The 16,571-nt window shown below is 41.3% G+C and overlaps 1 protein-coding gene across 13 annotated transcripts in view; it reads right to left on the bottom strand.

The window, feature by feature from the left end:
• The window catches only part of LOC122550039 (sickle tail protein), a 720,789-nt gene that overhangs the window by 31,412 nt on the left and 672,806 nt on the right, over positions 1–16,571 (bottom strand). For all 13 annotated transcript variants that reach the window (XM_043690462.2, XM_087987428.1, XM_087987424.1 and 10 more), the window contains 4 exons: positions 14,401–14,947; positions 14,065–14,245; positions 10,481–10,638; positions 641–784 (listed from right to left, as the gene is read on the bottom strand). In XM_043690462.2, the coding sequence (XP_043546397.2) occupies positions 641–784; positions 10,481–10,638; positions 14,065–14,245; positions 14,401–14,947 (1,030 nt within the window). The remainder of the gene's footprint in view (positions 1–640; positions 785–10,480; positions 10,639–14,064; positions 14,246–14,400; positions 14,948–16,571) is intronic.

Here is a 16,571-nt window from a genome sequence, read left to right as displayed (position 1 = left end):
TAATCAAGTTATTCCTTTCTAGATTATAAATCCTCTAATAATCATTTCCAAAACTTTACCCACAACAGAAGTAAGGCTCACTGTTCTATAATTACCACGGTTGTTTGTACTCCCTTTCTTGAACAAAGTGACATTTGCTGTCCTCCAGTCTTCTGGCATTATTCCTGTAGACAATTACAACATAAAGAGCAAAGCCAAAGGCTCTGCAAACTCCTCCGTAGCTTCCCAGAGAATCCTAGGATAAATCCCATCTGACCCAGGGGACTTATCTATTTTCACACTTCCAGAATTGCTAACACGTCCTCCTTATGAAACCTCAATCCAGTCTAGTCTAATAGCCTGTATCTCACTATTCTCCTCGACAACATTGTCTTTTTCCTGTGTGAATACTGACAAGAAAAATATTCTTTTAATGCCTCTCCTATCTCTTCGGACTCCTAGACTTACAGTAATGTTTTCTAGCTAGTTGGTCTTATCGTTAATGTCTAAATTATCCATAACCTCAGATTCATTATTTGCATTGCAAAAATGCTGAGTACTCCAGGAAAAACTTTAAGCAATTTGACATCTGCACTGGTTTCTTAAACAGGTTACAAAAAGTTTTTGCACTGTTTTATTTCTACTGATAATTATTATTTACCTGTAGTTCTGCCATTATCCGGTCTCCCTCATCCTCATCTTCCTTGACAGCAGAAGCTTCTACTGGGGCAGAAGTCAAAGCCAATTCTTTCACTTCCACAGGACTTCTTGGTGACTTCAGGGGTGCTGAACTATTCTCTTCAGGCTATCAAATAATAAAAATGACAATGTTCTATTGGAAATTGCCACATGCAACAATCTTACTCGAAGACATTAAGAATGACTGGTATGGAAAGTATCACACAGGTGCAGGAGGTGCTGCTCTTCTGAAGTTAGATCGCAGGTACACAGTACTGCAACAAGTTGCAGGAGCTTTACTCTGCATCTAACTACACCCAACTCTGGATGTCTGAACTGGATGTGCTTACTCCAGTTCACCAGTTCCTACATATCTTTGCCTAACAGCACAAAATGCACAGCGGAAAACAAAGAAAGAACATTTCAAAATGAAAACTCTCTCAATCATTTTACACATTACCATATCTATGACAGTTCTATGGTACACTCCAAAAATTCAACAAATCTATATCCTGAACAAAATGCTGAAGTTAGAAAAAATGGCCCAGAAACAGAAAATACTAGAAAGACTCAGCAGATTTGGCAGCATCTGTAAGAGAGAAAAACAGTGATCATTTCAGGTCAATGGCCCTATATCAGTAGGTTCTAGTGTTGGGTCATCACCCTGGAATACTAACTTGGTTTCTTTCTCCACGGATGCTGCCAAACATACATTACTACAGAGGATGCCACAAACATTAGTCATAGAGGTAGTCAATGTTACCCCATTGCTAAAAAAGGATAACAGGGATAACCTTGAAATTACAAGGCTTTGAGCCTCAGATCAGTGCTGAGAAATTATTGGAACAGATTCTCAGGGACAAGATCTATATGTATTTTGAAGTGAATGGACTTATTAACAATAGACGGTATGGTTTGTATGAGAGAGGTCATACCTCACGAACATGATCGTATTTTTTGAGGTGACAACGAAGATGATTGATGAAGGAAAAGCAGTTGTTGTTGTATACAGGGACTTAAGTAAAGCCTTTGACAAGGTCCCTTATGGCAGACTGGTACAAAAGGTGAAGTCACATAGTATCGGGGTGAGCTGGCAAAATGGATACAGAACTGCCTGAGTCATAGGAGACAGAGTGTAGTGGTGGAAGGATGCTAGTGTTGTGACTAGTGGTGTCCCACTGGGATCAGTCCTGGGACCTTTACTGTTCATGGTCTACATTAACGATTTGGAGGAAAACAGTCTAATTAGTAAGTTTGCAGATGATACAAAGATTGAGGGAGTTGCAGATAGAAAAGAGGATTGTCAGAAGACACAGATCAGTTGAAGGCCTGGCCAACAAAACAGCAGGTGAAGTTTAATCCAGACAAATGTGAGGTGATGCATTTTGGAAGTTCCAGTACAGGTGGAAATTATACAGCGAATGGCAGAACCCTTAGAGTATTGATATGCAGAGGGAACAGGGTGTGCAGGTCCACAGATCATTAAAGGTGGCAGCGCAAGTAGGTATGGTAGCAATAAAAGGCCTATGGCATGTTTGCCTTCATTGGCAGGGGCATTGAGAAGGATAGACAAGTTATGTGCAACTTCATAGAACTTTAATCAGGCCATACTTTGAATATTGTTTACCGTTCTGGTCACCATACTACCAGAAGGAATGTGGATGCTTTGGAGAGGGTACAGAGAAAGGTTTACCAGTATGTTGCCTGGTATGAGGGATTTTAGCTATGAAGGAAGGTTGGATTGACTGGGTTTGTTTCCACTGGAATGCAGGAGGTTGAGAAGCAAAAAGACGTGCGAGGCAGAGAGTGCCTGGAATTCACCATCACAGGTTGTGGTGGAAGCATACACAAAGGCAGTATTCAAGAAACACCTGGACAAAAACATGAATAGGAAAGGAAGAGAGGGATATGGATCCTGTAAGTGAAGACAGTTTTAGTATGGAAGGGCAAAACATGTTGGCGCAGGCTTAGAGGACTGAAGGGCATACTCCTGTGCTATATTGTCCTTTGTTGGTAAATCAGGAAGGAGGGAGAGGGGAGATTGGTGAAATTATAAATCATTAGGGAAGTGATACTGAGCAAACAATGGAAGTGCAAGCTGACAAATACCCAGGAGTGAGTGACTTTATCCTAGAGACTTGAGAGGTAGCTAATACAAAAGTAGATGTGTTGGTGTAAATCTTCCAAATATCACTAGATTTGGGAAACGTTTCATTATGCTGATAAGCAGAAATATAAGGTACCAATTTATGAAGGGAGGAAGACAGAAACTGCATATCCCTGTTAGTATGATGCTGTCATGAGGAAAGTATTAGAATAGATCATCGAGGAGTATATGGCTGGGCACATCAACAGAAAAACTCAAGATAATTATGAAGGAGTCAGTATGGTTGAATGCAAGGGAAATCATGTTTAATTAATTCATTGGAGTTCTCAAAGAAGAAACTTGTGCTGTATATAAAGGGGAACCACAAAACATATTGTACTTTGATTTCCAAACATTTCCATCAATAGAAATTATGGAAAGTGACAGCTCATTGTGTAGGTGGTAACATATTGACATGGATAAAAGGTTTGTAGGTGGTGCTTGAAAAGCACAACTGGTCAGGCTGCATCTGAGGAGCATAACATTTCAGGCATAAGCCCTTCATCAGGAATGAAGCTTGTGGGCCGGGGGGTTTAGAGATAAATGGGGGTGGGGGGGGTGGGGAGGGAGCTCCAAATGCAATAGGTCGATAAAAGGTGGGGGAGAAGGTGATAAGTCAGAGAGGAGGGTGGAGCGGATAGTTGGAAAGACGATGGACAGGTCAAGAGGGCAGTGCCAAGTTGGAGGCTTGGGACTGGGATAAGGTGGAGGGAGGGGAAATGAGGAAACTGATGAAATGCACATTAATCCCATGTGGTTGTAGGGTCTCAAGGCAGAAGATGAGGTATTCTTCCTCCAGGTGTAGGGTGGTTAGGGTTTGGCGATGAAGGTGGCCCAGCATCTGCGTGTCCTTGGTGGAGTGGGAGAGGGAGTGGAATTAGGAAAATGAGCAATGAAAAGGATGTTAGGAGTCTTCAAGTGATATAGAAGTTCACAGAATCCCAAGTGTGGAAGTAGGCCATTCAGCTCATTGAGGCGACTGAGTTGAAACACGCAAGATCCTGGAGGGACCTGACCAGGCAGATATTGAAAGTGTGCTTCCTTTTGTGGGACTATCTAGAACTATGAGTACTGGTTTAAAAATAGAGGGCTTCCCATTTAAGACAGATGAAGAAATTTTATTTGCTTCCAGACAGATGAGTCTCTTTGAAATTTGCTTCTCCAAAAAGGGTAGTGGATGTAAAACTTTTAAACATTTTTAAAGCAGAGGTAAATAGATTCTTGATCACCATGTGGATAGAAAGATTATCAAGGGCATGCAGGAGTGTAGAATTGATGTTAAAATCAGGCCAGCCATAATCGTATTGACTGGTGGATCAGGCTTAAAGGGCTGAGTGGCCTATTCTTATATATGTTCACGTGTAGGCGAAATTTATAGTCGACAAAGATAGGTAAAAAAATATGTTGCGAGGCTACATGAGGGGGATACAGATGGACATAGGTTGGGTGAGTGGATAAAATCTGTCAGATGAAGTACAATGAGGAACATGGAGAGGAGAACATTAGTAGAAAGAATTTTTAAAAAAGAGTATTACGTCAACAGAGAATGACTGCAGAATTCTGAAGTGCAGAGGCATTTTAAGTCTTTGTGTGCAGGAGTCACAATGTTAACTTGCAGGTACAGCACATAAGCAAGATGACTGATTGGATCAGGGGATCAAAGGTTCTAGGGAGAATGCAGGATAATAGGATTGAAAAACCTATTAGCCATGGTCGAATGATGGAGGAGACTTGATGGGCTGAATGGCCTAATTTCAGCTCCTATGGTCTTACGTTAGCCTTTATTAATAGAGGAATTGAACAAAAATGAAAGGAGATTATGCTTCAGTTATACAGGGCATTGGTGGGAGCATATCTCAAATATGCTACACAGGTTTGGTCTCCTTATTTGAAAGGTCTAAAATGCAAGGGAGATGGTTCAGAGGTGGTTTACGAGATTAATATCTCGAATAAGCAGATTGTCTTTAAGGAATAATTGGACAGACTGGGCCTATTGTTACTGGAGTTCAGAAGAGAGCCAGCAACTTGATTAAAGGATATTAACAGCCGTTACAAAGTTGACATAGAAAGGATGTTTCTTTCTGAGTACAGAATTAGGGAGCATCCTTTTAGGAGAGAGATGAGGATAATTTGGAACTCTCTGCCTCAGGATAGAGTTGCGATGGGGTCACTGAATATTGCTCAGGCAAAGGTAGATGGGTTTGCATTAGGAAATGGAATCATAGGCTATTGAGAATAGATGGGAAAATGGAATTCAAAACATAAACATGACCTTATTGAATGGCTGAGGGGCTCAAGGGACCAAATGGCCCACTTTTGCTCCTAATTTATATGTTTCAATGTTTTGACATTAACTGGATCTCTGTACATTGAATGCAGATATTAAGCGAGAGAGCTACCCAACTGGTCTAAGGAGCAAGGTCTTGCGTTATGGAAATATTCAGGTTTTTCATTTTTGAATGCCATGGTTTTCAATCTTATCCTGCTGTTTACATATTTGATGTGGTGTGATAAGTGAATAGATTCCTAAATCTATAATAGAAAAACTGCCACTTCAATTTGGAAGCTACCCTTTTTGAGGTTGAGCATTCACATGACAGCTTGAGAAGGAATGAGACACACTAACAAATTTCCATTTTCCACAATTTTTCAGACCACTGTCAAGTGCAATATTCACAATGAAAACCAGCTTTGCACAAACCTTTTTCAGTAAAAAGCTGAAGCAAAATTGATTTCATTTGAGAGGAGAATCTGTTAGAACAACAGTTAACCAACTTTGGATGTCAGTGTATAAAAAGTCAAAACTATATATGCATAAGTGCAAGCCTCAGTGTTTGTGTGGTAAGTGTATTGTGTAGTAACTGCACTATTATGGTTCCAGCTTTGGCTCACAAAACTGGTGAATTGCAAGCCCTGGTCAGCCATCTGTTTTGCTTTGGCATTCCCACTGGGCAGTTCCTTGGAACCTGGCCTTCTTATCCAGAGTTGATACTCTGTTTAATTTTATTATTTTAAAACTTGGAGAGAAAAAGAGTTATGTTTCAAGTTCAACGTAACTCTTCTTGGGATCCCAATCTGAAGAAGAATCATATTTGACTTGAAACATCAACTCTGGGATGGATTTTATAAGTAGTTTGGGCCAGGATCTGGAAAGGTTAGAATTAGGGTTTGCCACAGATTTTTCAGGACAAATTATGTTTAACTAACGGAGTTCTTTGATGAAAGTTAATATTTCAACCTTCTGAAAATCCCTGCCTTCAATGAAAGAAGGAAAACTAGCATCAACTCAGAAGATATGATGCAGCAACAAAAATAATCAGCCAATACATCAAGATGTGCATGAAAAAGATAATTTAATCTAATGAAGTGACATCTTGCCATGCTTCTGTTCAGCTAGGGATAGGAAAACCCAAAAAGATGTGCCCCAAATATGCAACCTGTTCATTAAGATGGCGGTGGAATAGGACACTCCAGCCGGAGCTTGTCTGCTCCACCCATTCTTTTTCTTTATTTTCTCCCTCTCTCCTCTCGGCCTCTGACACCCAGCCCCAGCTTCTGAAGCAGGCTCGGCAATTGGCAGCCCAAAACAGTGATCACAGCAAATGGAGCCGGTCCATTGGTGACCAGCAGCCCGAGTGGGAACACTGCAATCAGAGCAAGGAGGCCAGAGCCAGCAGTAGTCAGTAGTCAGACCATGTGGAGGCCTCCCATGTTGTTCTGCAGCAGAGAGACTTTGGAGAGAAACTGATGTTTGTCTTTTTAATTTTGCTTCTTGTTTTTCTGATCTATATAATTGTGCTTATACTGCGTATAGCTGTAACATTTTTTTTCATTTTTCTATTCTGTAACTAAAGATTGTACCTAGGTACCTTTGTACCTAAGATGGTGACTTATAAACTTTTCACTGTACGATGAGTACGTGACAATAAAGCAAATTCAATTCAATTCATTACATTAACGTGGTGTACAAGGATTTCCAAGAGGCATTCGAGAAGGTGCCACAATACAGACTTGTGGGCAAAGTTTGAGCTAAAAAATTTGGAAAATGGAATTGGCTGAGTGGCAGGAAACAGTAGTGGTGAACAATTTTAGAATTTTAAAACGTTTTTAAAGGAGTTCCCCAGAATTAATGTTAGGAATTCAGTTCTTCCTCATAATATATTAAAGAGATTAATGAACAGTGCAAAATTTCAAGAATTTGTGGATGACATTTGGGATGGCACAGTGGCTCAGTGGTTAGCACTGCTATCTCACAACACCAAAGATCTGGGTTCGATTCCAGCCTTGGATGACTGTATGAATGGAGTTTGCATATTTGCCTTGTGTGTTTGGGTTTCCTCCCACAGGCGAAAGACATGCAGGTTAAGCAGATTGGCTATGCTAAGTTGCCTACAGTACCTTGGATGTGCAGGCTGGCTGGATTCGAGTCAGAGATGTACAGCATGGAAACAGACCCTTCGGTCCAACCCGTCCATGCCGACCAGATATCCCAACCCAATCTAGTCCCATCTGCCAGCACCCGGCCCATATCCCTCCAAACCCTTCCTATTCATATACCCATCCAAATGCCTCTTAAATGTTGCAATTGTACCAGCCTCCACCACATCTTCTGGCAGCTCATTCCATACACGTACCACCTCTGCGTGAAAAAGTTGTCCCTTAGGTCTCTTTTATATCTTTCCCCTCTCACCCTAAACCTATGCCCTCTAGTTCTGGACTCCTCGACCCCAGGGAAAAGACTTTGTCTATTTAAAGTTTGTGAGAAGATTTGTAGCTCGGGTGCTCGTTGTTGTGGTTCTGCTCGCCGAGCTGGGAATTTGTGTTGCAGACGTTTCGTCCCCTGTCTAGGTGACATCCTCAGTGCTTGGGAGCCTCCTGTGAAGCGCTTCTGTGAGGTTTCCTCCGGCATTTATAGCGATTCAGAGGTACGATACTTTGTCTCACTGTTTTTTGTGTCTCTTCTGTCAGTCCATTGTTCCTGACTGTGCATTCTAGTGCTGCTAGGAACTCTGCTGTCTTGGCATCCCTGTGGTTGTAGTTGAGTTCCTTGGCCAGTATTGTTCTTTCCCGTGTCTGTGAGCTGTCTGTGGGAGAGGTTTCTAACCCAGGTGCGTGTTGTGGTGTCCTCTCTGTTGTGTGTTAGTTTGGCCATTTTTCCCTTTTAGTGCCGTTTTCTTGCGGTGTATGGTCCTGTTCTGTCCTATAGTGACGGTCTGTTCTATGGTCCAGGTCCGTTCCTCTTTGGTGGTTTTTGAAATTAACGATTCTGGGGGCGCAATTTATTGTCTGTATTTGTGAAGTCTGTTGTGAGCGTCTGTAATCATTACCGGGATCATCCCGAATCCGTTCTGTCTGGCTGTGTCCCTGGCTTGTGGGTTGTTGACTTGTGGTCTGTATCTGACACATGGTGGAAGGATTCTATTCTTTTGGCATTCATGCAGGAACCGGAGTTGTTCGTATCACTATAAGTCACTATAAATGCCGGAGGAAACATCACAGAAGCGCTTCACAGGAGGCTCCCAAGCACCGAGGATGTCACCTAGACAGGGGATGAAACGTTTGCAACACAAATTCCCAGCTTGGCGAACAGAACCACAACAACTTTGTCTATTTACCCTATCCATGCCCCTCAATTTTGTAAACCTCTATAAGGTCACCCCTCAGCCTCCGACGCTCCAGGGAAAACAGCCCCAGCCTGTTCAGCCTCTCCCTGTAGCTCAGATCCTCTAACCCTGGCAACATCCTTGTAAATCTTTTCTGAACCCTTTCAAGTTTCACAACATCTTTCCGATAGGAAGGAGACCAGAATTGTACGCAATATTCCAACAGTGGCCTAACCAATGTCCTGTACAGCCTCAACATGACCTCCCAACTCCTGTACTCAATACTCTGACCAATAAAGGAAAGCATACCAAACATCAGCTTCACTATCCTATCTACCTGTGACTCCACTTTCAAGGAGCTATGAACCTGCACTCCAAGGTCTCTTTGTTCAGCAACACTCCCTAGGACCTTACCATTAAGTGTATAAGTCCTGCTAAGATTTGCTTTCCCAAAATGTAGCACCTCCCATTTATCTGAATTCAACTCCATCTGCCACTTCTCAGCCCATTGGCCCATCTGGTCCAGATCCTGTTGTAATCTGAGGTAACCCTCTTCGCTGTCCACTACACCTCCAATTTTGGTGTCATCTGCAAACTTACTAACTGTACCTCTTATGCTCGCATCCAAATCATTGATGTAAATGACATCATCCCATGATTAGCCATCGGAAATGCAGAGATACAGGGGAGGGGCTAGGTGGATGCTCTTCAGAGGGTCGGTGTGGACTTGATGGGCTGAATGGCCTGCTTTCACACAGTAGGGATTCTAAAAATAAAGTGTTTCCTGAAAGAATGAAATAGTTAGAAATAGTATCTTTTTCTTTATCGGTATTATTTTCGATTTGTTTGATAGTAAATGTGACAAAAGTGGGCCTATTTTTGTTCTTAGATAGTGTTTGAGAGAAGTAGCACAGCCAGGACCATCTTCAATATTTATAAACCTTTAAGACTACTGGTAATTTATTAATTGGGAAACTCTAGATATAACTGTTGCTGAGTCGTGTTGGATACATTTATTTCCACACTTTAGATTTAGATTTAGATTTAGATTACATTACAGTGTGGAAACAGGCCTTTCGGCCCAACAAGTCCACACCAACCCGCCGAAGCGCAACCCACCCATATCCCTACATTTACCCCTTACCTAACACTACGGGCAATTTAGCTTGGCCAATTCACCTTACCTGCACATCTTTGGACTGTGGGAGGAAACCCACGCAGACACGGGGAGAATGTGCAAACTCCACACAGTCAGTCGCCTGAGGCGGGAATTGAACCCGGGTCTCTGGTGCTGTGAGGCTGCAGTGCTAATTGGTATGAATTGTGACACTGTATAGGTGCTTAGGCAAGATGAGTGTGGTGCTGGAAAAGCACAGGAGGTCAGGCAGAAGGAAAATCGACGTTTCGGGCAGGAGCCCCTCATCAGGAACTCTCCTGACTAAGGGCTCCTGCTCAAAACGTCGATTTTCCTGCTCCTCGAATGCTGCCTGACCTGCTGTGCTTTTTCCAGCACCACTCTAATTTTGTCTCTGATCTCCAGCATCTGCAGTCCTCACTTTCACCTGTATAGGTGCTTACACTTGCTAATAGAATGGTAGGGTGTTGCAGCTACATTACCTTCTCGAGATGGTTCTCAAATCCAGCTGGGGAGTGGAGAGAAATCTTCAAGCAAAGATTCCCACAAGGGAGCAAGAAATAGATTTTGTCAATACTTTCAGACAGGCCTAATGGCCAACCAAAAGAAACAATGACTGAATTGTGAGAGCAGATTACTTGCAAATTCTGTATGAGAGAAAGATGAAACTACACAACAATGGGGTTGAAAGTACATCTGATCAGATGTTACAGACTTAACAGGAGGTAATTATAGTTCGTTTTGAGAGGATCCCTGCAGTGAAAGACAGAAAAATAACAGTTCGAGTCCTCATCTATGTGTGATATATAGATACTCAATAGAAGCATCTGTAACTGGGTTGAGATTACTTTCATGCATCAGGAATTTCCCCACCCTGTTCAATCTTTAATAAATAGTTCGATTCACAGAATTATTTATTACCCAAAAGCAAATACCTACAGTAACAGGGTTGCCTTCTTTCCTGGCTGTAAATATAACTTCTCCTGATCTTGTAGTCGTCAGGCCAGAACCAGGTGGATAGAATCTGCGAGGAGGTGGTGGTGGTGGTGGAGATTTCATGGATTTCTCATTTCCTTGTTCAGGCAGTATTATCTCTTCTGCAAAAGACAACGCAGAATGTGTCATTATACTAGATTCAAAATACTTCAAAATCAGTACTGACTGCAAGTAGGCAGATTGATGTCAAGAATCATCATCCAGGGGTCAGACTAAAACAGGCTTAAATATTACCCTTTTGTTGTTGTCAGGTCTTTAAAGATTTGGAAAATAAGCAGTGCTGTCAGTATGCTGTCCTTTGCATCACCGGTTCTTGAGATTATTTCAAACCTTTATTTACTTCCAACTGAGGTAGATATTAAAGGAAAGTAGGGTAATTTTATTTAATGACACTTTATTACTTACAGCACAACTTGTTACTACTCTACTCTGAACCCTATCCTTTAATCACTTATTATTTCTGTGAACAGGTCAGTGACTTTGGTGTTGACTGTTCTTAGATCGTGTTCAGGAAAATTTCCTCCAGTCCAACAAGATCTGATACTTCGAAACAAAGGGGGCTAAGCAGATTAAGTGTCAGTGGGGGATCAATTCAAAAACAGTAACCAATGAATCATAAGAAAAAGGAAAATGGGCATTGCAGAGTGAGAAGTAGTAATAGAATTGAGGCTCAGTGGTTAGCACTGCTGCCTCACAGCACCAGGGACCCAGATTTGATTCCACTTTTGGGCAACTGTGTGTGCAGTTTGCACATTCTCAGTGTGTGTAGATTTTCTCTAGATGCTTCCGTTTTCTCCCACAGTCCAAAAGTGTGTAGCTGAGGTGGATTGGCCATGCTAAATTGCCTATAGTGTCCAGGGATGTGCAGACTGGGTTAGCTCTGGGTAGTGAATTCTGGGTTGAATACTCTTCAGAGGGTTGGTGTGGTCTCGATGGGTTGAATGGCCCACTTCCATACTGTAAGGATTCTATGGAACATAACTGGAGGAGAGCCAACTTCAGCAGGACAAAAACAGTTAGATTAGATGGATTGGAGCCAAATGTTGACCAGAGATATGGTAGTTTATTAATGGGCTATCTTCAAAGAGGGCACAGTCAAAGAATATGCCCTCAAAATGAAAAGGTAGGATAAACATATAACAAACTTCACGGATGACAAACGAGTTAGAAATTAAGTAGAAAAATTACACTTACCACAGAGGACAGGAACAAAATAGAATTGAGAACCAAGCTGAACACAATGCTCAGCAGGGAAGTGAGAAAACAAATAAGAGCAGCAAAGAGGGATTTTGAATAAGACTGGAAGCCAGCAAAGGAGAATCCCAGTCTTTTTAGGCATATGAATAATGAAACGATGTAAAAAAGGAGCAATGCTGATTAGAGACCAAAAAGGAGATTTACACTTGCGGCTGAAGTATTAAATCAATATTTTGCATTGTTTTTAAACAAAGGAGCAGACCTTACCCAGGCCACGGCACTGAGGACAAAACTCAGTTAGGTGAAGGGTTCAAAGCTGATAAGTAGAAAACATTAACTAAGTTGTTGGCACTTATAATTGACAAGATATCTTGCCCAGAGGAGATATGTCCAATTATCACATGGACATACCCTATATATTCAAGTCGAATTATTTTGACTTCTTTTTAAGGTTAAATTTATGGTGTTGACGACTATATGGATCATACTTTTGAGGGACTGAAATTCATGCCTGTCAAAATTCATACCATATCATTCACAGACGCCCATTTGATCTCTAATCAAATAAAGAAAAACAACAAATTATGGTGTTCCACTCTGGGTTTTCAGAATTACAACAGCCAGTGGACTGGAAGACCAGGAGCAGAGCGGAACAAAACAACCAGCAGATTGGGAAGCTGGAGGGAGATGTGATGGCCAGCAGACTGACTCAAACATTGATCTGTTATCAGTGAAGAACTAGGGTCAACTTTTACATGAGACATGGAAAATTCCAAATACAGGTAATGGCCAAAAATAAGGCATCGACGTTTACATGAGATTGCGTATTACTTGAGTATATACGATATGTGGGTGAATTAGGGATCCAGCATGGATTTTTTTTCAAGCAAAATCATGTTTATCCATCTGGAGTTCCATGAAGTGGGAAACAGAGGGTTGATGAAAGTAACGCTGTTGATGTGATTAGCATGAACCTATAAAAGCCATAAAATTCAAAGCCACAAAAAAAAAGGGGTAAGTGAGGACTACAGCTGCTGGAGATCAGAGTTGAGACAGTGGTGCTGGAAAAGCAGCATCCGAGGAGCAGAAGCATAGACGTTTCAGGCATAAGCCCTTCCTGATGAAGGGGTTATGCCCGAAACATCAATGCTCCTGTTTCTCGGATGCTGCTTGACTTGCTGTGCTTTTCCAGCACAACACCCTCAACAACGAAAGCCACACAAAACACTCAAGAAAGCAACAGTTCAGGTAATGAGAGAGTCAATAACAACATAGATGCAAAATTGACCGAATGATAGAAAACAGAATAATAGATATTTTTCAGTCTGGAAGGAGGTTTGAAGTGGTGTTCCCCAAAGATAGATATTAGAAGCTTTGCTTTTCCCGTTGTATATTAATTATCTAGATCGAGTGGAGGGGACAATTTTAAACTTAATGGATCATACAACATTTGGAAGCATTGTAAACTGAGCGGAGCATAGTATTAAACCTTTAAAAAGAAAATTATGAGGTGATACATTTTAGTGCAAAGTATCTGGAGAGACAATATACAATACAAGGCATAATTCAAAAGGGTGTACAAAAGCAGAGAGACCCAAATGTATATGTGTATAAGTTATTAAACATGCAGGAGAACACAAGAGAACATATAGAAAAGCATGTAGTAAACTCAGCTCTATTTATAGGGGTGTGGAATCCAAGAGCAGGGACGCATTGCTGAAGCTCTACAAGATATTAGTTGAATGGTTTTGTGTGCACAGGTCTGGATATCACACTTTAGGAAGGATACAAATGTATTAGAGAGAGTGCAGAAAAGGTTTATGAGAATAGTTTCCGAGATGAGAAACTTCAGTTGAAGGGAGATTGGAGAAGTTAGGCCTGTTTTCTTTCAAGGGGAGTGGGCTAACAGGCAACTTTTAAAACCTCAGCCAAATTATGAAAGATCTGGACAGAGGAGACAGGGAGAGAAACTTTTCCTGCCAGTGAAAATGATCAAGAGATTTAAAGTGATTTGCGAAAGTAGTTAGTACAATGCAAGAAAACCTTATGTAATGACTGCTTCAGTTTTGGAATGTACTTCCTGGAATTGTAATGGAGCCAAATTCAACCAAGCATTCAGAAGGGAACTCAAATGATTATTTAAACATAAGTAAATGTATTGGGTTACAAGGAAAGGACCGGGAAACATACTAAGATATGATGTATATATGGAGAGCTATTTCAGACACAATGGATTGAATGGCCTCTCCTACAACACAACAATTCTGAGATCAGCTAATTAAAACACCTCAACCTACATTTTTTTTCAATCAAGATGTTAATCTGCATACCTGGTTGTTTTAACCCATCTGGTTCCTCTAGCTTTGTAATTGATTTCTGTTCAGGTTCTACTTCCAAGCTTGGGATTCCTTTCATCATGTTTGCCTGTGCCTCCTCTAGGAGTCGCTCAAATTCTTTTTCATCGTACTGATTCATATTTTGTCTTTTTTCTTCCCACTCTCTCTCTGCTGCCTATAGTCAAAAATAAAAATGTAGCTTCTGAGCTTTAAGTACAATTCAACTGGGTTAAGAATATACAAGGATAAAGCAAAGGAAAAAAACTCAAAAAAGGACCGACAAAGTGGAGGCCATTTAATGACCAATTCAGAAATTAATCACAAGAATACCTCTATGGTCATTTTCCGGTGAATGCCCTTTTTGGTACTTGCAGCATGAATTTCATCAATGAAGAGATTTTGACCAGAAGAAACTTGAGTAGTTGATGATGAGCTCTGAAACTGGTGACCTGGAGCACTTTGGATTGGAGTTATTCCATCTGTTGATTCTTGGGATCGTTTTGTCACAGCTGGAGAGGATTGAACCTGTTGAACGGTAACTGGTGCATTTTGGGATTGTTTGGGCATAATCAGAGGACCTTGGGTAGGGTGCAATAACACTGAGGAGTGATGAGATTGGTGAATTTGGACAGGAGAACTTTGGACCTGGTGGACGACCATGTGTGACTCTGATTTCACCACAGAATTCTGTACCTCATGCAGTGACCCTGAGGGGCTTTGAGGCCCAGTTGCTTGCACGAAATTAGTATACTCCTGAACTTGCAAGGGAGAATCTTTGGACATTTCAGACTCCGAAACTGTGGTCACAGTTTCTGTGATGCTTTTCTGCAATGAAGGTTTGGATTCTGTTCCTCTCGAAAGGTCTTCAGTTACAAGTCTGTGAACAAAGTGAATCATTTTAAGACCTAAGCATTTGGTTCGTCATACATTTACACAAAACAAATAAAAAAAGACATTCTTAAAGAATACTCTTGACTCCCTTAGGGTGCAACTTCAACATAATCAAACTTTACATTTAAATAGTGAAGTGATATCTATTGTATTTCTTTCAACTCACTATAGGTATTGATGGACTAATACTTTACTCAGCATATGACAATTATCAATGGTTGTGATCAGTTGAACAACTCATTGAAGGAACAGGTTCTACAAACATCCTCATCTTAAATAATAGAAGTGCCCAGGACATCAGTGGAAATGTCAAGGCTGAAGCATTTGTCAGGAAGATAAACCATCGCGGCCTCCTCCAGAGGTCCTCAGCATTACAGATGCCAGTCTTCAGCCAATTTGATTCACTCCATGTGATGTCAAAAATGGCTGAAGTCTCCAGACACTACAAAGGTACAGGCCATGATAACAGTCCAGTAACAGTATGCAGTGTGTACTGCTGAACTAGCTGCATCTCTCATCAAACTGTTCCAGTTATGCTTTGACATTAAACCTAACCAACAATGTGCAAAAGTGCCCAGATATGTCATGTCCATAAAAATCATGACAAATCCACACAGAATTACCATCCATCAGTCTGTTCTCAAACCTTAAAATGATGGAAGGTGTTATCAACAGAGCTATCAAATGGTAGTTACACAGCAGTAATCTGCTCACTAAGGTTCAGTTTGGGTTCTGCCAGGGCCACTTGACTCCAGTCCAAATACTGATGCAAAAGCTGAACTCTAAGAGGTGAGATGAGAGTGAGTAGCCTTGACATCAGTGGATCATTTAACCAAATATGGCCACAGGACGGCCTGAGAAAAACTGAAGTCAATATGATGTGGGAGAAACTCCCCAATGTTTGAAGTTATAACTAGCACAATAAAGGATAACTATGGTTGTTGGATTTCAATCAAATCCACCCTGAAATCTAACTGCTTCCTCAGGGTAGTGGCTGAGGACATACGTCTTCAAATGCTTCATCAATTACCTTCCTTCCATCAGAAGTGGGGATGTTCTCTGACAATTGAGCAAGTCTCAGCACCATACACCATTCCTCAGAAACTGAAGCACTCCATGACCACAAACAGCAAGACTTGGACAGATAAGTGGCAAATAAGATTTGAGACACAAAAGTACCTGGCCATGACCATAATCAATAGGAGAGAATTTAATCATCTCTCCTTGACACTCAATGGTATTACCATTACTGAATCCTCTCTTGTTAACATCCTGGGGGTTACCATTGATCAGAATCTGAACTGGACTAGTAACATAAATCCTGTGGCTATAACAGGTTGGAGGCTGGGAATTGTGGGTCAAGTAATTCAACTCCTAGCTCCCCAAATTCTGTCCACCATCTTCAAGGAACAAGTCAGGGAGTATGAAGGAATAGTCCATACTTGCCTTGATGAGTGCAACTCTTCAGACTCAAGGTGGTCGACATGAGTATATTAACACAGAAGAAAGAAAATCAAATTTGCAACCCAATAAGCCTAAACAGTATAGCATCTAACCAAGTTAATGGCTGCAAAGAGGATGTGTTCCTCCATAAAGTAGACAAGAGGCTA

The sequence above is a fragment of the Chiloscyllium plagiosum genome, unplaced genomic scaffold (assembly GCF_037043375.1).
Source record: "Chiloscyllium plagiosum isolate Xiang-an unplaced genomic scaffold, Cpla_swu_hap1 HiC_scaffold_5, whole genome shotgun sequence".
Taxonomy (NCBI): Eukaryota; Metazoa; Chordata; class Chondrichthyes; order Orectolobiformes; family Hemiscylliidae; genus Chiloscyllium; species Chiloscyllium plagiosum.
This window is presented reverse-complemented; position numbering and strand designations above follow the sequence as displayed.